The sequence below is a fragment of the Perca flavescens genome, chromosome 7 (genome assembly GCF_004354835.1).
Source record: "Perca flavescens isolate YP-PL-M2 chromosome 7, PFLA_1.0, whole genome shotgun sequence".
NCBI classification, from domain to species: Eukaryota; Metazoa; Chordata; class Actinopteri; order Perciformes; family Percidae; genus Perca; species Perca flavescens.
This window is the reverse complement of record NC_041337.1, coordinates 28,061,790-28,087,664: the sequence shown is the minus strand read 5'-3', so window position 1 is coordinate 28,087,664 and position 25,875 is coordinate 28,061,790. Positions and strand designations below refer to the sequence as shown.

Below are 25,875 nucleotides of genomic sequence, written 5' to 3'. Positions count from 1 at the left end.
TATATGTATGTCGAAATAGACTTTAAATGAAGACTACATGTTGAGCCATTTACATTTTCTAAAACCCACCAATTTAAAAAGCGCTTTGGACTAACTGTCAGTTAATCACAGCTGGACCTGGATTTGATTGGCTCTTTTTAACTGAACAATCGCTCCAATTCTTCTAATCACAGGCGCGCAGCATCTGAATGGACACACCTCCTGGAATATCTACATTCAGCAGGTTTGCTTCATTTGAATCCGAGTGCCTGCTTTGTCTGCCAGTCGGAGACGTACTGTGACCAGACTACCTGTGTGCCTAATTGTGAATTTATGTGCTGTGGCGATTCCTAGATACACGCTTTCCCTTTAACCTTCATTTAAGTGACTAATTTGAGCTGCAGATATGGAGAAAAAAAAAGTTTTTGCCAACAACTCTCAATCTTTCTATTTTCCGAGTTTTTTCTTGCACGCATAAAAATGCAATATTTATCTTTAACTGTTGCAAACCTTTCACCTCTACATTTATTTGCATATTATAGTCTAGAAAATAACATTCCACGCTTATAGTTTGGTGCAGAGCTGCGAGAGTGTAAGTGATGACAATGTATGGTAGTTTAATTATGTGAGGTGTCTTTTATTGAGTATTAACTTTGACATCAGACTCATGAAAATGGAAAAAGTACAGAACCTTCACAATACTGAAGAGCAGGTGATAGAGGGGTGAAGTCTCCCTTAAAAGTGGGTCAGAGGGGTTTTGGAAGATGGGGGATTAGAGTGATCCTCTCCCCTCTCATCTCTCCTCCTGGCAGCCAGCAGACAGCCAGGTGGGGAGCTCTGCTTCTCTCTGATCCACTGTTTTGTGCTGCAGTTTATTAATGCTTCATTAGGGACATGGAGCTGTCAGCGCCACACTGGCTTTACCTGATGCCCTGCCGCCACGGCATCAGCAGCCGTGCAGATGTGTGTGTGCGGAGATTGGGTGTTCGTATATATACCAGTGCACGTTTGCAGGCAGCCATGGAGTTCAGTTGTGATATCTGTGTGTGTGTATCTGTGCATGCGTGTGCTCATGTGGCGCTTCCTGTTGTGCTGGTAGTGATAAGGGTGGGAGCAGGGGGTTGGAGCTAATCAAATGCAATGATGCAATGTGGGGGAACTTGGCAGTGTGTGTTCTAATCAAGAACTCCCCCCATCACCAGCAGGAGAAAAAGAAGAAGAAGAGAGAGAAAGATAGCGAGAAAAGGAAAGGCAACGTGACAGAGAGAGGGAAACCGCAATGAGGCGACTGAATTAAAATACTGGAAGAGAGCAGTGCAGATAAAGAGAAGAAGTGTGCAATAAACAGTCCTTCCAGAAAAGACATGATTGTGATTGTTGCGGGCAAAAATCCTTGATTTTGCGGCACGTTTTCTTAAAAATGCGATGGAATATGTGGGATATTTATGCAATTTTATGCGATGAAATTGCGGGAACTTGCAAAACTTGCGGGAACTTGCAAAAACTGCGGTTTGATGAAAAAGAGAAAAAAAAGTGATTCGATGACGTAATTACTTCACTTCATAACGTTCCCATGGCAACAGGGCTGCTCTTGTGTGAAGTAAACGCAACATTTTTCAACTTTCTGTTAAGATATATGTGACTTTTTTGCAACGAAAATGCGGGGATTATGAAATCAAGCAAGCCCCGCATATTTTGCGCGGCAATCTGCAATTTATGCGGCAATTTATGTGTATTTAAGTGCGGCATATTTGAAAAAATGCGGCCCCTGCATAAATATGCAGACTTTGGCTGATTATGCATTGAATTATGCGATCGCATAATTGCGTTTTTCTGGAGGGACTGAATAAAAGATTCCGTGATGTAAAGAATAGTTAAACATTTTTTGGGGAAATTCCAGTATTTGCTTTCTGTCCGAGAGCGAGGCGTTTGGACAGAGCCAAGCTAGCTGTTCATGTGTAGTGTGAAAGAGGTTGCTCATAGTGGTCGAACCCACAGAAAATGATCACCCAAGTCTGCAGTTCCCCTCAGCTCTGGAGAGGGTTTTAGCTTCTCTTAGCTCACACGCTGCATGCTTCCCAGGACCAAATGGCAAACAGACATAGTTAGCGACTAGCTGGCTAACTTGTGTGATGTTCAGCTAGTTGTTGGGCCCCAAAGTGGCAAGAGAAAAGAATAATGCGTACAGCTTTAACGTACAGGCACAAGATTAGTATTGATGTTTTAATTTCACAAAAAGCAAAAACAAAATTTTCCCAAAATACCGAAAGCATAGCTCCAACACTCGCCCATTTTTCTACTCATTACCATGATTTTAATGAGGATCCAACCAAGCATGAAAGCTTTCAAACTTGCGGTTCTAAACGTTCATGTGTGTCCAAAATGACTCTCTTTTTGCCACCTGAAGCACTGTATTTACCTAATGTCATTTTGTTTTCTTGCGTGTGTCCAGTTTTTGTGTGATAGTGTTAATAGATGCAGTAAAATATAAAATATAAAGAAAATGAATTGTGTCCATTGCACTACTTTTCCTCCTGGCATTTACAGTATATGAGGGAATGTTTAAACAAAGACAGGGACAGAGAGCAAGAAAAAGGCAGTGTGTCAGAAAATAAACAAGATTAACTGACTAGATCAATACAGACCAAAATCCAAAAACTAAATATGGATGAGCACGTGCAGCTATACATTTAAAACAAATGATGAGGAGCAGGAGGCAAGTATTGAGGCAAGGCCAGAGGATATACAGTCACACACACACACACACACACACACACACACACACACACACACACACACACAGACACACCCTTCACTTTCTCTACTGTGAGGCCAATGGCTGGAAGATGATTCTCTGTGTTTGATGTAATTCTTCAAAGAGCTCCACTGAACTGCAGCTGTTGCACTCTTTTACGCGCTTTGCTGTTTTACCCTTGAGAATGGAAAATGAACCATGAAACAGCCCTCATCATACTCCAGTTTGCTGGTGGCCACACTCACAGCAAAGCAGTGATGTGTGAGTTAGAGGATGGATACCCGACCCAAGCCCGGCGGGACCCGACGGTCTGGGCCGGGTTCGAACAGATATTTAGAAATGATGTTGGGGTCGGGCTCGGTCACATCAACGCGATAAGGCATTTCTTGTAAAATGGTGCTGCGGCTCCTTTACAGTGAGAGAGCTCAGTGCGTGTGGGTGTGTGTGTGTGGAAAGTGGGCAGAAGAGAGATAGAGAAAGAGGAAGCAGACGTGTAGATGCGACCGGAGCAGAGTTGGTGGAATAAGTTTAGGTTTTGTACACAGTGTGTGCGGTGTCCGAAATAAACCCCAGACTGAAATCCATGTTCATTCATTTGCTCACCAGACGTTATTCATTTTATAACGTCAGCCCTGGAGGTAACGATTCTCCCCTGGTTTTCTGACCACGGTCGGAAAAGAAGCAATCAAGAAAGGTTAACACATAGAACATTTTAAATTAAAGAACTTATTAACGTACCCTTGTTGCCCCCGTGTGTGCTGATGCGCTCATCTGTTGACATTTCCGAATGCCTTCCTACAGTTGCTTAATAAAAGCGGGCTTTCCACACAAACAAACATACATGTGTCATTAGTATGAGAAAAAAAATTTGATTTTAACTGTGTCGGGCTCGGGTCGGGCTCAGACATAAACATCTTAATGCCTGTCGGGCTCCGGTCGGGTTCGGTTACTGCTCTGTGGGACGCAGGCCGGGCTCGGACAGAAAAATGCAGCCCGATCCGCACTCTAGTGTGAGTGTACGGTGGCTGGCTAGTGTTTGCCTAGACAGATTTTAACCCTAATGTCTGAGATGAACGACATAAAACCTTTTAGGGGACAAGAACGGTAACATTTGTTGTAATTTCTGAACTGAAAAAGATAAATGTTTAAGAAAATGAAAAATGAAAGATGATAAAACACTAAAATGTTGCAATACTGTATGGTTTCATGATTCCAAAATAGCCCATTTATTCTGCTGAGTGACAGCAAGAAGGCAGGATGGGATTAAATCATCTGTATGTGGCATTTATGACAAACACAGACAGAGATGTATGCGTCTTTGAAAGGACAGCGCACTATGTTACAAAAAAAACAATTAAGATCTTCAGTGAAACATCAGTGAATATTAACACACATTTAAATACACTTCCTTTGAAGGAAACCACATGGAGCCCTGGGCAGGTACACACACAAAGAACACAACCATCTTATTTTGTGTGATATTCTGAACGATCTAAACATAATTTTCACTTGATAAAAACACACTCCTAAAAACGGAAATTCACACTTTTCTTGACCCTCTATAGGGAGGTCAGAGGTCAAATACAGCTGCTCAGATTGTAGAGGTATTTTCTGGACATAAAGAGTTTGTTGAAACTGGACAGGTTCTACAAAATATATAAATACAAAAATATTGATTAGTGCAGCTTAGTGCCAAAACAACAACAGAGGCACTAAATGTCCTTTATGCTAATACACGTCCTGCATACGATGGAATTGATGATGTATTTTGTATTTTGTACAATTAATCCAGGCTTTGTATAACGACAAAGCCCTGATGACGGCCACCCTGTCAGCAAACCGACTTACTTACAACTGACTTTATTTCAGTCTTGTAATCCATATAAGCAAGCTAAAAGAGATGAAAGATGTGAAGAAAAGACATTCACTGACGGACAGTCTCTTAAACCTTGGGGCCTCCATGTCACCTTAATGGCCTATGGGAAAACGTCAGCATTGCGTTATTGGAAAACTGTCAGTGCTTGTGCCAAGAGGTGTGCCTCTACAGCCGCTCTGTGATCAGGAAGGCCCCCCTGATCACAGAGGACCCCTCTGACCCCCTCCACCACTCTTTACCACCAGTTACTAACATCAGGCAGAGGGTACAAAGTTCCACTGCCCCGGAAAAAAACATTTACAAAAACTCTTTTATCCCCTTTGCAATAACCACTCTGAAAACCAAAAATAGACACGGTAAAGCTGCTGTTTTTGTATGTTTTCGACCGTGTGTTTGTTTTAAATGTGCGTTTCTAATGAGCCTGTCGAAGGAACATTTCTGCTACTGCTTGGGACAGACAACAAAGCTATCTATCTAAAAAATGAAGGCTCAGGCCTTTTTGAAAGTAACAAAGAAGATCTTAGTGGTCATATGACAAACCTAAGGCTAACTGAGACTTTCTTCGGTTGAAAAATTATCCTTTAAATTGACGAACATCATATTTGTAATCCATGGCTCAATTCAAACGGGATCAAAAAATAATTTGCCTCTCCCCGTTCACCAACGTTCATATTTTTTCCGAATTAAGGTCCCATGAGGTCCACCGGAAGGGGCGTGACTTTGGCTCTCTATGGTTCACTGATGAAATGCTTTCAACATTAAAACTTCCCTAAGAGCAACAAACAGAAAACTTCAGTGAGCATAATAGTTTAAAAGCTGAATAAATCCAATGTGCAAAAAAACACCTTTATGGCCACATACTGACAACAAAATAAAAACGGAAAGATGCTGTGTTTGAAACCAAGGAACTTCCATCAGTGAGCGATGCATTTCGAGTATCCTTCCGGATACATTTGGACTTAGTGTCACATATGCTACAAGTTTCCTTTCATCAGCTCCTGATTAACCGCCGGTGGTGGTGGGGAGCCAAAATAAGCACTGATGTGCAGCGAAGCGTTGGCTAATCATACTTGGCCTTTGCCATAAACATTTGTTAATGAGTGATGGCCGCTGGGCGCAATATGCTGTTCAGAGCTGCTGAAAAGTCAGTTACAGTAGGTGTTGGTCCTCAGCACAAACAATGGCACATCCTTATGAAGACACACAGTGTCAGCACACACTACACATGAATGCATGATGAGTTTAAAGACGTGCACTCAAAGTCTCATAATTCACTCTGCTTCGTCTTTCTTCTAGGGCTGGGCGATATGGAGAAAATCAAATATCACGATATTCTTGACCAAATACCTCGATAACGATATTACGGCGATATTCTAGGGTTGACAATTGGTGCTCTAACAAAATATCTACATACTTAGATTTTAGATAAATAATCATCAGTAATGTGGATGTAATGTCTAAGTGGGGAAAAGGCAAATAATAGAAGAGCTAGAACAGTCTGGTAAGTTCAGAAGAGTACATCACTTTACTGTAATGCAGCCTTTAAAACCAGTAAAAGACAGCACTTATGTCATATCACGATATTACGATATCCAAAATCTAAGACGATATCTAGTCTCATATCACGATATCGATATAATATCAATATATTGCCCAGCCCTACTTTCTTCTTAACAGTCTCAAATAAATGTGTTTAACAGTTCACTAACTGATATGAAAGCCATAGCATCTATTGCCACTTCATGAAAGCTGTCCTAAAGTCAGTGGTTCCCAATGTGGAGGCCAGGGCCACAAAATGAATAAAAAAAACATGTCTGCTACACAAAATTGAGTACATTTTTTTCTAATATAAAATCTAATTTTTTAGGAACTGCAGGAGATTTTCACCTCTCAGCAATTCTAAAAAAAAAAAAAAAAAAAAAAAAAAAAAACGGCTAAACTGAAGCAATATGAGAAGGGAACATCACTGTGTGATTGAACTGCTCACAGCTCATACAGTAGCACGTGGTTTGGCTTGAAATGGTCAGAAGCCAGTACGCTACGCTAACTCACGACTTTAATGTTTTCAGTGATTTCATTTTGGAACAAACTGAAACATCAGCAACACACACACAAAAAAAAGAAATTATCTCTTGTAGCAAATGCACAAATTATACAGTAATGAGGAACCAAATATTGAGACCTAATTGAAAACATAACAAACATCCAATGAATTATAATTTAAAACTTGTGTTTATCAATTTATGTCTCTCTCTCTCTCTCACACAGACATTTGCAATCAGATAAAATCCTCAAATCAGCGCGCACATTTCAGCCTTGCAATACAGTACCCTATTTAACATGACAACCATTTAATTCAAGCTATTTTGATAAGCCTCTCTGGGAAAGACTGCAGGAGCAAATAATAAATGAAAACAACTTGGATTGATTCTCTTTCTTTTCTGGCAAGCATTATTATCACAGGCAGGCAGTGAGTGAGTGAGTGAGTGAGTGAGTAAGTGAGTGAGTGAGTGAGAGAGTGTGTGTGTGTGTGTGTGTGTGTGTCTGTGTCTATTATTCTAATTGTGACGAAAATTGTTCAATCTCGGACTGAGAAAAACACATTTTAGGTAGAAATGAAGGTACATTGGCTTGTTCTCACAATCCTGGCAAAGTTAGAATGAAGTTAATATGATTAGAATAAACAAAGCAGTATTCACATTGTTGCCAGAGAAAATAAACAATGCGGTCAGCATCCCCAGTCAAGGGATTTTGATAAACGCTATAAAACTGACCTATTCCATCCACTGGCAAACAACATTTTAAAGCTCTTTCATTCCACTATAAACAGAGAGAAAGTGTGTCGCTCCACTGCGACAAAAAAAAAAAAAAAAAAAAGACTGTTAGCTCCTGGGTGTAAAAGCAAGTCACTGTGAAATGTTTTGTACAAACGTGTGGGTTCTTCAAAAGGAATGAAGTACATGATATACAAATCTAATGCAGTGCCATGCTGCCACTTTTTGCCACTTCAGAAAGTTACAGCTTTTATAGGATGAGTGGAATAGTTTCAAGGGAGAAACAATGACATTCTTTAAAGAAACTAAAGTAGCTTACATGAAAGAATAATAATGTTAGTTAAATTTTAAATGAAATCATTTGTCTTTTTTTCCAAGGCATCATTTTAAAGTTCTAATCTTTAAGATTTTCACTGGATCAAATGCTTTGTTTTTTTCTTACCATTTATGGCCAGCATTGTTTAACAATAATATATTTTCTGTTCTTCTTTAATTACCTCTTTATATTGCAAGTTTTCCTTGTTACTGGCAGAGTTCGCCATCGGCACGCCATATTCAAATTGCCTACGCACACATATGCGTGTGCATACGTTACCCTCGCGGTTAACTGATGGCTGTCTTACAGATGCATTAAGGCTCTGACACACCAACCCAACGGCCGGCCGGCGGCAGAAAAGGCAGTTGGACTGATCAGAACACACATGAAGCGTGCGCGAGACGTAATATGTCTCTATAACAGCAGGCGCCGCTAATCTGTATTGTCGCCCAAAAAATGAAAACCGGAAATGATGGAACATCTCTCTAGACCTAGTAAACACAGAGCACGCTGTCGTCAGTCATTCATCAGAGTGTTGAGAGTAGTCAAGAAGGATCATTGTTGTCATTACTCGCTGAACGGAAGAAAACACGATGGCTAGTAATAAGAAGATACTGGCGTTGTCCGCTCTCGGGCTTCTTCTTTTGGAAGAAGCACTGACTCGCTAGTCGAGGGCTAGCACTCCACCAATCAGATTGGTCATTGATTCAACAAGTCAAATTGGCCAAAATGAAGGCTCCTCCGACTGACGACGGCACGGAACACACCGAACAGACTCGAGTCACCGACCTCGCCAGACTCTGATAATCGGGTTGGTGTGTCAGCGCCTTTAGAGCTCTAGTAAGTTACTGCTAATGCAAACCAAACATGTTCTACTGCCGGGGTGGCTTTTATTATGAATCAGCCAGAGAAAATGTAATTTGTTTGTCACCAACTGGGGTTAGCGTTGATATCGATCATACATCAACAATGATTCTACGTAACAAGACGTGGTCATTTTCTAAACTTTTTGCCAGCGGATCAGTATTCAACTTAAAAATGTTACTCACAAGAGCTGAGTCTCTACATAGTTACTTCTTCAGCACTTCTCAGTCCTGTTCCTGGGGACAAAAGCCTGCTGGGTTTCTCTCCTCCCACTCAGTTAACCCCATTCACATTCCAACCCAGGTGTGAACAGTCTCATTAGATCGCTAACATGAACAACAGCAGGACTCTGGGTCCAGATGACCTGAATCAATAACTACTGCACTACTTCATCATTTGAGACGAGATAATGCGAGCTGATTCACATTCACACGCACACGTGACTAAATCCATGCGACTGAATATCTCAACACCAGAAGGTCAAAGTTTGGAAAGTTTTAAAATCTGTTCGCTCATTTTAAAGCAGCGGAGGTGGAATTTACAATCAATCTCCCATTGAAAGCAAGGAGTGTCTAAATTGCCCTCTACTGCCACAATGTGAACACGGCATTAAGGCCTTTGTATGGTTGTGCGTCGGATCAACGGCGTACCCCCGCAGACCCCTCTGCGTTTACGCCGGACCCTACGCCGTAACTACACGCACGTGGCCCGGCCGTGGCTTGGTAGCGTTGCATTTCCCCCGACTCGTTTCCTGGTTCTCCTTCTCCATAAACAAGATGAAATCAAGGAGAGGGTTAACTTTTCCTGCTAAAGATGTCTTGGTCAGAAAACACTTTGTTTCTCTCACTATGACTCTAGAGTCGGTACTCGCTCCGAAGCTAAATCACCGTCACTGTCTCTCTCTACCTCGCTCTACCACACACTCCCCACACACACACACACACATGCCGGTTCGACACACACACACCAGCGCACAAGTATAAACATCATGCCACTTACGTAGGCTAGTGCAGTTGATGGAGTGTCCTTAAATAAGGTGTGTACCTTAAGGTGTTGAGTATAAATGTGCAGTGATATATATATATATATATATATATATATATATACATATATATTTTTTTATATTTATTTTGAACTGTTAAACATCATTGTATATACTTATGATCATCACTTTGTGAGCTGAGTTGGTAGTTTTCCCCTTTTTTTCCACACTTCTCTGCCTGTATTATTTTCACTCCTTTCTATGTCTCCTAAAGTATGCGCAGTGAAAATAACAAATAACAATGTATTATTCAGTAGAAGCCAAATGCATAAATACATTAAAAAGTCTCAAAACACCACCCCTTGTCTGGTATTAGCAGGTGTGTGTGTGTGTGTGTGTGTGTGTAGTTAATCGGTATTTTGCCTGCAGGTTTTAGAGAGGTGAACGCTGGATAGAGAGAGATGAAGAAGACAGGATTTGTCTTACAAGTATCCGTGGACGCGGAATAGCACGTAACGATGGATAGAGGATTCCAGCATAGCCCATTATCATGTCATGTCTCTGTGTGTGTGTGTGTGTGTGTGTGTGTGTGTGTGTGTGTGTGTGTGTGTGTGTGTGTGTGTGTGTGTGTGTGTGTGTGTGTGTGTGTGTGTGTGTGTGTGCGGTTAGGACGATAACAAGAATGTATATTTTTCAATCTATCTGTTTGCAAAATGCCTAAAGCGTGTGTATATTTCACTAAGTATGCCTGTGTGTGTTTGTGTGTGTGTGAGTATGTGTGTACATGCATAGGGGTATAAATGCAGTATCATTACACACACACATACACAGACGCACACAGTCAGTCTGTCAGGTTCTGCATGTTGTGGTTATGAATACCAAGCAAGAATCAATGCCTCAGGGAAATGAAAGCACGAAAACCGAGTTATTTACAATGACCTCTCGCCCTGTGTGTTAGAGTGAGTGTGTGTGTGTGTGTGTGTGTGTGTGTGTGTGTGTGTGTGTGTGTGTGTGTGTGTGTGTGTGTGTGCATGCACATAAATGTGTTTAGCAATCATGCCGGAGGAATTTGATTACTCTGTGTGTATGTGTGTGTGTGTGTGTGTGTGTATGTGTGTTAATGTTACTACTGATTAGAGTAGCAGCAAGAAAAAGAAAGAAGAAAACGGAAGAGAAGGAAGGGACTGAGAGAAAGTGAAGGAGATAGAAAGCAGTAGGAAGCTGTGGACAGTGACAGGGTTATTTTTGCGAGCAAAGGGCAGATGAAATGAGAGAGACATGAGGAAGAATGGACTCAAAAGGAAGAGGTTGGGAAAAGGGAGGCAGGAAATGAGGGTAGAATAGAACAAGGGAGTGGGAGGAGAGAGGAAGGCAGGGAGGGAAAAAACCTAGGAGGGAGATAAAGGGACAAAAAGAGGGAAGGGAGGAAAATTGGAGAGATGAAGCAAAGAAGGAAAGGAGGGTAGAAGGAATAAAAGGACCAAAAAAAAACAAGGAAAATTAAAACAGAGAATTGTCAGTTAGACTGAGCAGAACTCTTGTTATCTGTTCTGGCAAAGCCAAAATTCATCTCCACCAACTACAGCTATTACCACCAGTCCATTGTCACCGGGGGCAACCGGGCGTGTCACCGGGGTAACAAAAGAGATCGTCAGAGCATGAGCAAAAAGAGAAGTAGAGGAAGAGGAAAAAGAGGTAGTCAGGAATCAGGAAATGGAGGGGTAAAGGAGAGATAAAGCATGTTGGCTTTCATCTCCTGTCTCTCCAGCTCTGCTCCAGAATGAGGACTTTGCTTGCAGGAGATTTTCCTGAAACCTTCCCTCCCAGCCAGCTTTGGGCCCCTACGAGGGGATAAATCAGGGCTTTACCCGGCCCAGCCCGGACTCCTTAACAACCAGCCACACCAGCACCAGACAAAAGACAAAAGGTACAGCTGGGGTAACAAACTCAGGCCAGAGACGGCTTTAGCTTTCTGGGAAAAATACCTTCCGATTGGTGGAAAATGAAAGGAAAATCAACAGAAATGGTCTCAGTGTGTTGTTCCACCCAGAGTAGCTTTATAGCTCCTTGTCATCGATGCTTTTATGATGGTGGTGGAAAGAGCTGTGTAACGTGTTACTCCAAAATCTCACATAGGTGTTGTAATTAGACTGTGAAAGGGATGGCGCGTGGTTTCGATTTTCCTACTAATCAAAATATTCTGTGAGCCATCACGTCCTGTAAGGAAGCGTCAAAATGTGTTTATTCATTTATTCAGGGTCTCCTTACATTTGTCACCATCTAAATGTAACAGCTAGTTCCATTTGCACATAACACATTCGATAACTGCAATTCAGTGCAGCATGCTCTGCAAAAAACGCGTTTTCGCATAAACAATACACAGATAGTAAAGCCCGACCGATAAAGGATTTTTAAGGCCGATATCGATACAAATATTTAGTGATTTAAAAATCCGATATTCCGATATATCGGCCGATATATATTTTTAAAAAGAAAATCCCGAAATGCGTAACAAAACATAAACAGATTTCCTTAACATTATTTATTTGTAGTTATTTATGAGTCCTCACTAAAATAATATGATAATGCAGTTCAAAAATAAACTTGTTTGTTTTATTGTCACAACAGAACAGAGGAACATCGAAATATATTAAAGTTCTGATAAATAAAATGTATAAAAATACAAACTTAAGATAATTAACTTAAAGTCCTTTGAAGAAAAACACAATAACCAACAGGGACATTGTAGAGCTACATCTGGTGGACAAACTATGCAACGCCAACACTCAGAACATGGTTGAAGGGTGTTTCGTCAGTTTTTTATTTTATTTCTTAAATATTCATTTATCGGCCATTATAAATGCTGATACCGATAGTTTGAAAAATGCCTAATATCGGCCCCCGATATATCGGTTGGGCTCTAACAGATACAATATGTGGCTGTGGCTCTGAGGTAAAGTGGTTGCCCCTCAACTACAAGTGAAGTGCCTCCTTCGCTTCGTTTTTGTTTTGTTTTCGTATCATTACATTCTGCATATCTACAAGTATATCCAAAAAGGAGGACTCACAAATAAGGACTTATGTTCTTGGCGAATACATTTAGAAGAAAACTTAATTTTTGCCGGGATAACATTTATTTTGACACCAGTGGCCGGTGGTGTTAAAATGATAACCATGCTCAAGTTCAGACGGAGTTGATATTGGAGGGGGGAGGCCAAATACAGTAAGAATTTTGCAGATGTTTAATAAAAATATATCCTCATTAAGTTGATAGAAAGTGTAATCTGGCCGGTATTATGGCTGCTATGAGACATATTTGTTAATGTGAGATAGTTGCATATGAGACAGGTTTGAGCCTTTTAAGTAAAATGAATGCAACTGCATCAAATCCCTGAACAGCTCTGACTTTTATCTGAATACCTCAAGCTGCACCACATACTTAATGTTTAAGATGGAGAGGTTCACCTGCTCCTAGTATTGGGTCTGACAGCCTGCGGTATGTTAGAGCAGACAGAGCAGCAGGTGTGGAGTACTGATGCCTTTCTCCTTTCACTGTGAGCACACAAGAGTGTGTCGGTGCTGGAGAGATTAAGCCCTCTCTAAAGCACAGAGAGAGAGAGAGAGAGAGAGAGAGAGAGAGAGAGAGAGAGAGAGAGACTGATCGAGTAGGAAGCAGTGGGCCGTGCTTATGGCCATCTCTCAAGAACACACACGTGTCTGCGCGCACACACACACACACACACACACACACAAAATCAATCTCCATTGATCACTCTCTTGAACTCCAGTGACCTCACCACAAACTCCACACCACACACTCCACTTTTTTCTTCTTTTTACATTACTTGTTGCACTCCTTCAAGAAAAAAAGTCAAAAAAAGAATAAAAAGTCCATGTTCCGCTAGAGTGGCCACACAAGATGAGTTCTGCAGCACTTCTGTGGCTCTCTCTGGGAGAGGGAGTGTATTTACCACTCTGCTCCAAGTTTAATATTAGGAGAGCCAACATGGTGCGTGTTCCCTAGCCGATTGTAGCGTATTGTAGCACACACACTAATACGCGCGCACACACGCGCATGCACACACACACACACACACACACACACACACACTAACTTGGCTAAGTGGACAAGTCTCTTGTCTCTCTCTAAACCAGAACGCTTCTGCTGGCTGTGTCTACAGTATCTCTAGCTCTGAGTTCTTTCTTTTCTTAACTGACTTTTTTCTTCTCGCCTTGTGTTGTTGGGTACTCCAGCTGGGCCAATTTAAACGTGGCTTCTCCTTTTAATTTCGCTAATATCAGAGGCTATTATCTGCTCACCGCCTGCCTGCTTGACCGCTAGAGATGTAACCCCGCCCATCCTAAATCATCCATCTAGAACAAAAGGAAGATAATGAGGAAGCTGGCGAGGAGCTAGTCTGACCCATTAAGGGCTAGGTTATGGGAATATTAGAGCGGAGCACTGGGGGGCAACTAAGTGCCCACGCTTCAACGATGTGTGGGTCGTTTTGTCCTGCCCTCCGGAGGGGACTTACACCGTTACGTTGGCACTTGAATGTTGTAATAGCCAGTTCAGCATTATGGGTGAGGTGCTAAATGAGTCTGGTTACAGGGGATTTTGACATTGTTATGCTAAACTGAGCTAAGCTGAACTGTGCAGTAGGAAGAGTGGGAATATCTGGGCATCTGCCAGTAGGGGAGGACTGGGAACACCGCAACATTCCAACAACAATGTCTGACAAAGTCCAGGTTGTAAAAATGCCACTTTATTTGCAGCTACAACCGCAGGAGAGCTCACCCGATATATTGGTAAAAAATCCATCATTGAACAGGAAAACTGTGTGCACACAAATATGGTAAGCAGAATGGGACAGAGTTGTGCCAGGAAGTTGGTCTGTAAGCAGTTCAGCCCTAATTTTACTGTGTGTTATAAAAGAGAAAATCTCTGTTCTGGTGGTGAGCATGTAATTACAGTATTATCAGCAATACTATTATTAGTATCATCATTATTAGTATGTTTTACCTTTTTTCCTTCTTCTAGTGACTGCCTACTGTTGTTGCCAGTGGTAATTATGGTGCTTCTGATGGCCCTAACCATCCATAAACCATCATTACAGCACTCACACTATTTTCTCTTACTGGATTTAATCTACTTCTGTATTCTGTTCCCCTATTCACTTACTCACTCACTTGCTTGCTCTTGTTACCCCCTCGTTCACTAAATGTTTCATATCTCATTCCTCTTTCAACATCATTCCCTCCCGCCCTAATTTTACTGTTTATCTTTTTTTCCTCTTCCAAATAAGTTAGGCTAACCTGGAAGATCAGGTGACTGCTTATGCTTCCTAATTTAAATCCTAAATCTAAACAATTAACTTGGTGAATATACAATGGTATTACCAATAGGAACAAGGGCAGATACAGAATGACCACAGAAGATTAAAGAACTATGTAAGTAAGTGGCCACTGTGGCCCTAAGTGATAAGTTTGGCTAAATATTAGCAAGCATAAACTACTGGTCATACCAGAGTGAGTGAGGCTATGCTGTAGCAGTCGTCCCCCCCCCCCCCTCCCCGAGTGTGTTGAAGTGAGCAAGGATGCCATTTGCGGTTTGATTTGGAGGAAGAATGTGTTATTTTTCCTTTTAAAAGTTACGCAGTCCTACTTTAAGTAAGCACCAAAATCTTCACTTTGGGAAATGTAGCAGTGTCAGCATCCTACAGATGTCAGGGACCAGCTGGTTGACGCTTCCCTCCTCTTCGTAAAAACACACCCCAAGCCTTAGACTTCTGTTTACCGCTAACAACATGCTCCATATAACTCCAGTCCTTTTAAAAGGCGGGATAATCTGCGAGAAAAAAAAACTTCTTTTGTGGCTTCACTCCTGAATGCCAGATAAGACTCCCGAGTTGATTTGAATTGGACATGACTGCGTCTTAGAACGCTAGCCAATTCACTTACCCCAATGAAAACCCACCATTCAAATCGAATGAGTCAAACGAGGCTTCGCACAAAAGCACCAATCCAAACGCCCACACTATTCTTAAAGTTAAAAAAGCTCTCTCATTCTCTCAGCTCTCTCTCGTGCTTTCTCCCGCTCTTTCTCCTTCCCATTTTTGCCTCTCTCTTCCTCCATCAGCCCTGACAACTCCATAATCTCAGCCAGAGTGACCTGTCCAGACCCTGTGTACCGGCTGAAATGATTGAAGGCAGAAAGAGAATAAGAACCTGTCACTCTACTTCCCCTGACCTCCTAACCCCCTCTGTCTCTTTCTCACACACACACACGCACGCAGACACACACACACACACACACAGACCCTGGCTGACACGCACTCTGGTACCTTTACCTCTACCTACAGTACCTGTAGGAACATTCAAAGTACAAATGCAAATATCCTTCAGTTCAGCGATACAAAAACATCTTCTGAGGAATCTTAAACCACAGCTTACAACTTGACTACATATCTTTAAACCCTGTTACATTCCTTATATCCTTTAATTCTTTGGTCGGCCGCCCTTCAGAATACTGTCTATTGACAAAAGTCGCTATGTTTTGTGTGGGAGCTTTCAACAAAGCTGTTGCAATGGAAGCAAAGGTAAATATTACCTACAGATGTCAGCTAGCTAGGTGGTTGGCACGCACTTCACTGTGACTGCTTGCATCAAGTTTATTACAACGCTTTCTGGTGTGTCACTTTAAAACATAATATCTTGATTTCAATTTAATAAAAGCACTGGTGTCAGGGTTGAGTCCACAGCAAAATGTGAATTGCACTTGCCACCTTTTTTCACAGCACCTACCATTTTTGCCCAAAGGTAATCAAAGGACAGATCAACAACAACAACAAATCAATCAATGTGCCAACTTCATGTCATGGTTATTTCTACATGGCCCACACTGAAATTTAAAATATTTAGACTTTACTGCAGGATGTGTGAATGCAGTGGACTCTAAATGGTCCTGATGAAATGGTGACTATGTGGGTGAATTTTAAAGGACCGCATGAATGATCATAAAGGATGCAAAGTGATACATTTGTGCATTGATTACATTAAAATTCATAATAATAAGGCACTGCTTTGTCAAAACTAAATAGAGCTGAAAAAATGAGAAACACAGGAGGTTGGTAAACAAGCTTTACCTTATTTTCCCTTTTGTTTAAAAAAATAATTCAAAAGGCAGTTGCTATGCGGTTCTTCAGTGATTAACACGTATGTTCTTGTACTGCACTCCCCAAGAACTCTGTGTTCTTTGAAAAGTAGTTTGATTCTATGGTTACATGTAAAGGTGGACATACCATTAGCATCAATTATATTGGACTGTTTTAAATGCAGGCAACAGAGGAAAAAAGGAAGGAAAAAAACAAACAGCTTTTGACTCCTTGTTCCGGATGTGATGTGTGTGTTATAAAAGAGAAAATCTCTGTTCTGGTGGTGAGCATGTAATTACAGTATTATCAGCAATACTATTATTAGTATCATCATTATTAGTATGTTTTACCTTTTTTCCTTCTTCTAGTGACTGCCTACTGTTGTTGCCAGTGGTAATCATGGTGCTTCTGATGGCCCTAACCATCCATAAACCATCATTACAGCACTCACACTACTTTCTCTTACTGGATTTAATCTACTTCTGTATTCTGTTCCCCTATTCACTTACTCACTCACTCAATCACTCACCCACTTGCTCCTGTTACCCCCTCGTTCACTAAATGTTTCATATCTCATTCCTCTTTCAACATCATTCGCTCCCGCCCTCTCCAGATGCGTCTCCGCTGTACTCTCTGTTCCCCCTGTCCTTTACATCTCTTTACTTCCTCTGTGCCAGTGGTGAGCAGTCACCAAGCTTGTTATTAGTGCCAGGTTCAAGCCGGCACTGTAATCAGACCCCTGGAATTAGCAGTGGGTCCACACTGGCAGGCAGGCACAACTGACAAAACAATATAGCTATTACTGAGGCTGCTTCAATGTTGCAGCTTTGGCAGGAATCTGCTGCTCCCCTCAGAGCCCTGGATCTTGATAGGCTTTGCTAAAGAGAAGCAATGAGAGGTAGGCTACAGCAGGAGTATAGGCACCCACCAGGGGCTAAGGGATAAAACACACACTGGATGGCTACCAATGGGAGCAGTGGCACACTTTTTGTTTTTGAAAGAGCAGGTGGTGCTTAAGCACTGGGAGTGTAGCTATATTGAAAAGACAATAGACTGGACATAATGGGGAGGTGCTTTATTATTGGGGGATAAAGCTAGGAAGGCAAAGCCTGTTGTATTAGGACAGGGTGTAAGGGAAATCCAGTTATCTGACAATAACATGCAATTTAGTGTCACTCAGAGACTTGCAGCTTTGTGTTTGATGAAGTAGCCATACTAGTTTTCTGTCCAAAAGATCAAACAACAGTCTTAAAAAATGATGTTCCAATACAACAAAACTGCATTCTCAATTATGTTTCGAGGGAAACAAATTTTCCAGGCTGTTGGGAGAAGTTAGCCTTCTGGATTTTCTGCCAGAAAGCCACGTCTGACCGGCACACACTGTGAAACGGTTGCTGTTTTAAACGTGGTTAATGTTGTGAATCGAAACAAAACAACTTGGTTGGGTTTAGAAAAAGATGATAGTTTGGATTAAAATAATTACATTTGTTACGTAATTTAAGTTATATACTGTACGTAAGTTAAGGACGTGACAAATGTGACTTTGATTAGAGACGTATTTGTGATACATCAAAGAGAAACGTAATCTGGGAGACAATACGCTTCACTCAAAACATAATTGAGAATGCACTTTCGTTGTATGGGAATGTCATTTTTAGACTGGATCCAAACGTCCCAAGTTCTGTGTCTATTTTTTCAAACCCCAACATTCAACCTATACTTCACAGCTTTGAAATTGAACTTAATAGAGTGTGTCAGTCTCGGGTCAGATTGCTTTCTGAAATATTGTAGGTTCAGTGAACTTTCGAGGATTTATCTTTTCTGGATCAAAGGCCCCAGTTTGATCTCTCAGAATGATTAAACCCTGCGTATACTAATGCTAACTCTTCAACAACAAAAAAAACACTCACTGACATACAAAATTCGGCTTATGCAAAGTCTGGTTTGGAGTGTGGTGATCTCATAGATACAGAACGGCAGATAAACGGTCAAATATGCTCGACCTCTATTGTGTTCCAATGTGAAAAGGCTTTGAAATGCTGTGAAAACGTTTGTTCATTTTAACTATGAGCATAAAAAAAAAACGTATTTAAATGTCAAACTTTGAATCAACTTTTCTTTCTATCTTAACAGGTAATTAAGTCTCAAATTCATACTCTTAAAATATTGAATAGGATGTGACGTAGTGATTTCCACTACAGCCGCACAGCAGGGGATAGACGTGCTGCTGTGATCCTGCTTGATAGCAGGGCCGACCCGTTACGGTCTCTTCCCCTTCGCTGTGCTCTCAGATGCTGAATGTATGTGTGTCTGTGCTGGAGTCCAGAGAGAAAGAGAGCTCTGCTTATTAAAAGTGTCTCTGTGTTCAGCTCTAAGTACTTTTGTAGCTTCTACCTGAATTTCTGCGGTTTGGAGTTAGTTCCTGGTTGTACTTTCACATTTGCAGCCTTATTTTCCTTATTGCTTTCGGGCATTATTGGAACTTTGTCAAGTTACTGCCGATGCAAACTGAACCTTTCCTGCTGTCCCTGCTTCACGCTACAAGCTTTCCACTGGCGAACCAGTGGGATGCTTTTATTGTGAAGAAGTTATAGGAACCCCAGTGTGTTCATCACCAAGTTAGCGGAGCTTCATCAGCAGTGCTATTCTTCAATAAATACTACAGAAAAACCTGGATTGGTTACTTAGCACTGAAAGCACAAGGCTTTGTCTCAAATCATCATTGTTAAACTGGATACCTCCTGTCAGTGTCTCTAAGAGCGGTTGGTTGTTAGGCAGGAGGTGTTACTTACAGCAGGGCCCCTTGCGCAGAACCTTAATTCGTCTCTGTGAGTTGCACTGGGCTTTCTCCAGCTCGCACTCGTTGGAGTAGGTGGACGAATCCGAGCCGCAAACAGGCGCCACCAAGGACGGGCAATCCACTCTCTTGCAAACACACTCAGCCTTGGCCGGGTCAGTCTGGTCACGCTCACATACAGCGCCGAAGCCACACAACATCCCTCTGCAACCTGCCAGACAGGAAGAAAAAAAAAAAAAGGTGTTAGGATTGATACAAGACCATGATATGAGCATATTACTTTCGGTCACAATGTCAAGGTCAGTTACAGACGCTCAAAGCTGTCTGACAAACCTGCACAACGCACGGTTTAGTTTTCATGAGTAAATGCAAACAAAGTTTACGTTTTAACACCAGACGGGCACGTCTTTGAACGGGTTCATCTCAACATGCGTCAGCCGTTGCGGTCTTTGTGCAGAACTCTACACAGTTCAGCTGCACAAATGCATCAGGGATTAAATGTGATCCTGGCGTAAAGCAAACAGATTCTCTCAATTCATTCAGGAAGAATCTGTCCACCCATGCAGAGCAAGCACAGTGTGTTGTTAGGCGTGCTGAGCTTATTGCAAAATTTGGAAACGGTTCAACGTTAATTTTTTTTTTTAAAAGTCAGCAACAACGTTAAAATCAATCAGCAGACAGCAGGCAGAAACATAGTCTGGTGGAGAGTTTATTTTTCATCCTCTGAAGAGGCTGCAGCCTTTGAAATATCAATGATGCACCGTCCAGGAAAACATAGAGGGACGGCACCACGAAGACCAACAGTGGTTAGCCAAACTACACAAGTCAAGCCACAACAACTCTTAAGGCTTTGATCCCAAACTTTCCACCGACTCCTCAGCTTTGATCAAGCAAGAAACAGCAAACTGTGAACTCCGTTAGAGGCTGCTAAATGCGCAAAGCAAACAGGGAGTACCTGTGTGCATATGTGCTCGTGTTGTGTGTACATAACATGAACTTAGAGAGTAATTCAACCGTGGTGTGGCAGCTACAGCTGCTGTGGCTCTGTGCCCACTTTGAGGGCTGTTGGGCAGCCAGCTGGCGTGACGTCCTTGCCTCAGCACTGGGGGATGTTAAAAGAGAAGGCAAGCTCTCACAGGTAGCCAACCTGATTGGAAATCAATGGACGCAAGCACCTAAAAATCCACTTTTCAGATAAGTCCTCTTGGTTGAAGGGGCGAACAACCATTGTCACTGCTGAGGATATACATGTCACACACACACACACACACACACACACACACACACACACACACACACACACACACACATACACACACATACACACACATACACACACATACACACACACAGCTATTTCTTATCAGTGGCTCCCAGGCCAAAAGTAAATGCAAGGCAGCATGTCCACTTGGAGTTGCTGGCAGGTGGCTTTTGCAGTACTGAATAGACAGAAAGTCTGATACACACACACACACACACACACACACACACACACACACACACAAATACACACAAACACCTTTGTGAGCAGCATGGACAACTGGTCCAGCATCTGCCCAATGCATCTCATTCTGTCTCTCTGCCCACACTGAAGTGTGTGTGTGTGTGTGTGTGTGTGTGTGTGTGTGTGTGTGTGTGTGTGTGTGTGTGTGTGTGTGTGTGTGTGGACTGACAGGCGAGGAGGCTGTTTTTGACTTGCCCACTGTTCCCTGTGGGAGATCGCCTGACAGCTACCTGAGCTCACTCTCTTTTGTACCAGGGAAAAAAGAAGTTATCGTGTGTGTATGTGAGAAGCTATCCATGAATGCATCTGTATTGCTGACATGTCTGTGTGTGTGTGTGTGTGTGTGTGTGTGTGTGTGTGTGTGTGTGTGTGTGTGTGTCTGAGAGGTGTAGGCATTAGTTGTCTCACACACGCACATGCAGCCAGGTGCTAGCATGAAGTCTGTCTGTGAGTTTGTGCATGCGCGTGTCAGCCTGTGGCTCGGAGGCGAAGCCATGCGAGCAGAGTGACAAGAGGTGAAATTCAATCGAACTGTGTCAGATGTGTACAAGAGAGAGGCAGAATGTCTGATAGCATGACAGTGAGAAACAAAACCTACAGGAGACAGAGGTTGCGGGTGCCGAAAAAGAATCTCTCTGTGGTTTAAATGCATCAGCTGTGATCCTTAATGATATAAAAACAATATTGTTATTAAAATATCTCACAAAAAATACAGATTGTAAACACTGACAGTGAGCACACCAACCTGCAGAGAAAAAATTCACGAATGCCAGCAATGGTTTGTAACCAGATCTCTTCTGCCATGTTTTCCTATAAGAAAATCTCACTCTAGCCTCGAGCTTACTGACTAAAGACTGACAGCAGAGCTTAGGGCTCTTTCAAAGCGAAGGTATCAAGTGCAGGCCCTGGACCGAGTGTACAAACTTCATACTCATGTGCTAGGAGTTCTTTCCTGGGAAAAATACACCTGGTACATGACAAAAGAAACACAACACTTTCAAAGATCCTAAAGATGGCTAAAAACAAAAGTGCACCACTGACGAAAGCGATAACAATAATAAATTTGAACTCTTAATGGCCCAATTTGATTGACAGGTGATCTCGGGGAATGTAGACACAATAATAAAAACAGCAAAGATCCTGTGGACATAGGACGTAGGAGAGGCATTACTTTACAAAGACAACAAATGTAATGAAATGTAATCTTCAGGACACAAAAGCTTTTCCCACAGGTAGCTTTCGCAACTCTTTGGTGTTGCGTGTCCTACAATTGCATGGTTTGGCCACTAAAATAAACCGAGACAAGCATTTACACATGTCGAGCTACATCAGGAGATTATGGCTTTTGTTAGACACACAGATGCTTATTGTTTCCAATGTAGGTGATGTTGACACTTCATAAAGTTGGTTCTTGGTAATTTAGTGTTGAAACAGATCGCTCGTTGATTTTAGAAAGGAGGCAGTTAGGTAGCAACGGTCGACGGAACAACCTCGGAAACAGTTACCTGTGACCATTTGCTGTTAATTACTTTTCCTCTTTGGTGTAGTACACAATGGACGAGGCGTCCAAACATGGTGGCCCACCCCTCTTCCTTTCCAGCTGCTTGTACTTCATTAGCATTAGCTTGTTTCTTTGTGGCTGCCACCTGGCAAACTGCTCACACAGATAAATAACAGAAATGGCAGTGGCTAGTCAATATACACTTAGTTGATAGTTATTCTTATCTTTACACTACATACATAGATGGGGTGGACAAAATATTGGAAACACCTCTCTGTACAATGCGATACAATTCAACAACACCACAAACTACAGCTTCCAAAATGGCCATAAAGTTGAATCAACAACTCTCTAAAACTAAGTCTCTCCACAATGGAACAGTATAAGCTTCATGAAGATAGGATTCCTTGCAGTTCCCATGTGCAAGACGACATCCCTGGTTTTATAAAATAAAATTGTAACTGGGTGAACGTCACAGCCAGTAGTTCCGAGTTTCGATATATGCGTGTAATTCCCAGAAAATGTTCTTAGTTTTACAGCCACTGCTTTTGTGATAAATGTTACGGGCCAGAGGTTCTTCTAGTTCCCAGGGCGTCACGTGTTCTGTAACTGTTGCAACAGTACCAAGACCCAGCACTGTTCCTCTGGGCTTGCTTGTCCCACATTGGTTGATGGCAAGCGTAGCCTTCTACATTTTTTACAATCCAAATGAACCAATAAAGATCATGGGTTCCAGCATTGAGACGGGTTCAAAAGCTCGATGGTGTTTTAAGCCCCCAACATCTCCTTCCAGGCAGTGCTGCGACCGTTGACTTCAAGGCACCTAACCCTAACCCTAAGCCTAACCATTGCCTAATTCTAGTGCCTCCCAGGCCGCGCTGCCTGGAAGGAGACATTGGGGGCTTAAAACACAGATAAATGGATCAAAATGAGTTTACATTTGTGTTATTTTTTTTGTTGCTACAGTTAGGTGTCTAAATTCTGAGAGGTAGTCTGAGATCCAGTACATTTTCTTATGTACGTTTATTAAGAGAGTTCTAGCCACTGTGCTTCAAGGTACTATTTCTTGATTATACATATACAATATATCAAAATAAAAGCTTTACTCACAATGCTAGAATACGTTCATACAGATGTTTCAGGATAACAGATGTGCTTATAATGAGAACAACTATGCTCTGCCACTGGGACTAATAGGCATGACCTTTGGAGATTCTTTTCTCTCACATGAGTAGCGGAAGTAGTGTGGATTTTAAATGTGTATTGTGTGTGTATGCGTGTGCTTGTGCAGGGGCATGCGTGTGTGTGTGTGTGTGTGTGTGTGTGTGTGTGTGTGTGTGTGTGTGTGTGTGTGCGTGCGTGTGTCAACAAAGTCTGCTTTGCTGGTGTGTCCAAAAAGGAAAGTAGCTTTATTATTTAAAAAAAAAAAGAAATGCCTTTCTTAATATGTACTGGTTGGCTGCACTGCCCTGTTCTTATTACTGTGCTCAGTAGTGACAGCTGATGTACATTAACTCCAACAGGATGAAAGTTAACACTATAGTTTTACTGTTTGGGTTTTCTTGATATTGTAAAACTGTAGAAATACAACTATCTACCCCTTTCTTAGAGATATATTCGCCGACATGTCAAAACGGTTTAGAAAAACAGCATGAATGAAAGCTTTGCAATTCTTTGTGCAGATGTCATTTTGAGTGCAATGAGTGTGAGTATATGTGTGAGTGTCTGCATGCTTGTCAGTCCCTGTACAGTAAGTGTGTAATCTCCCTCCAGCCCAGCAGCGTTAAAAGCTTCACTTCCATACTGGTTTTTTTTCTTCAATTGGGGGGTTGAGAAAGAAAATCCTATTGGGGAGAAAAGACAGCATGTCCAGTTTAGGCCTGTCAAGGTAAACGTCTTGTACAGGTACCGCTTCATCCCATGTTTAGACGGCTCATCCATGGTGTCGCAGCCTTAAGGATGCTCTCAATGCACCAGTGGGTTATGAAAGGAAAAGGGATTGCGCTGTTTTGATTAAAGCCACAGTGAAAAAAATGTAATGGAAAAAGAAAGTCTGGCATAGTTCTCTGGTGGCAATTTTCCACTGCATCTATTGCAGAATGTTACTAAGATGATACACATTTCGGTTCATTTCTTTGGTGGATCAAAGAACATGCCATTGTAAAAACATAATTTTTTGACCATTTTACAACAATGCAGAACTTGTGGGCTCAACACAGTTAGCATGGTGGAGCTCTGTGCTTGGTGGATGAAAGATACAAGTTTCATTATATAATATACTATCTGTGCAACATTTTGTGCTAGTTGCTTGCTTTTCAACATAGATTCAGTCAGACACAGATTCAATAAATATGCCCCCAAAACCAGCAGATCCTTAGCCTGGCTGACACCAGACCCTTCTCAGCTGTAACTGAGAGAGCAAATCTCAAATTTGCCGGAAGTTCGTCAGGGTTTACCCAGGCTAGCAGATCCTATTACTTTGAGATTGTTTCTACTCTGTGAAGAAAATCAGTTTCATTGTTTTGCTGCCTTGTTGGATTTACCTCAAACAAAGTGAAAAAGGGAGAAATGGACTGTCACGGCAAGCATGAACGCGTCCAGACCCAATAAGGCTTGACAGAATCGCATTGACAAACTCAAAATGGCTACTTTAGGCAAGGAACACTATTCTCTGCAGGGGGAGGGGGGTAGAAAAATTATTTTGAATTATTTCACAGCAGTCCGGTGTGCTTCAGCTGGACGGGAGAGGAGATGAGGAAGGGAAAGCGGGGAAGTAAAGGTGTGCATGAATAATTAACCGTCCTGAACTTTACATGGGTGACAAGAATAGTGGCTGAATTATTGGGCAGTGACGCACAAATGGCAAACGTGTTGAATAACCCCGTTCAGGTGAAGCCAATTGTGCCGTGATAAGATTAAATCTGCAAATGGTGGCTTCGACGTTGACTAATGACCTACTGACTGTCAGGAAATCAGGAAACGAATGTTGATGGAGGGTGATACAGCTCAGTGGCATCGGAGCGACATCCCATTAATGTTGAATGAGTCTAAATTCATTACGCTCTAGCACTCCTGAGGGACATCTTCCACTTACTTCCTAATAAAGGGAGCCTTTTTTTTTCCGGCTGACGCTAAGTAATACAGATGTGCTCCTTGGCTGGCTGGCTTTTAACAGTCCTCTCCTCCCTCCGTGTCTCTCTCCAACTCTCTATAAGAGGGCTTAAGACTCTCTATCAATGTAGCCGCGCCAGAAGACCTTCGCAGTGAGAGGACAGGTTGCTATGGCAACAGCCAGTGATGCAACCGGCACAGAGCAACTTGTCTCATCAGGTCGGGAGTGGAAACTTTCCGTAATGCACACAGGTGGTTTATA

At 42.0% G+C, this 25,875-nt stretch overlaps 1 protein-coding gene across 2 annotated transcripts in view; it reads right to left on the bottom strand.

The window, feature by feature from the left end:
- The window catches only part of agrn (agrin), a 269,255-nt gene that overhangs the window by 89,229 nt on the left and 154,151 nt on the right, over positions 1 to 25,875 (bottom strand). For both annotated transcript variants that reach the window (XM_028582096.1, XM_028582097.1), the window contains one exon: positions 19,493 to 19,708. In XM_028582096.1, coding sequence (XP_028437897.1) covers positions 19,493 to 19,708 — 216 coding nt within the window. The remainder of the gene's footprint in view (positions 1 to 19,492; positions 19,709 to 25,875) is intronic.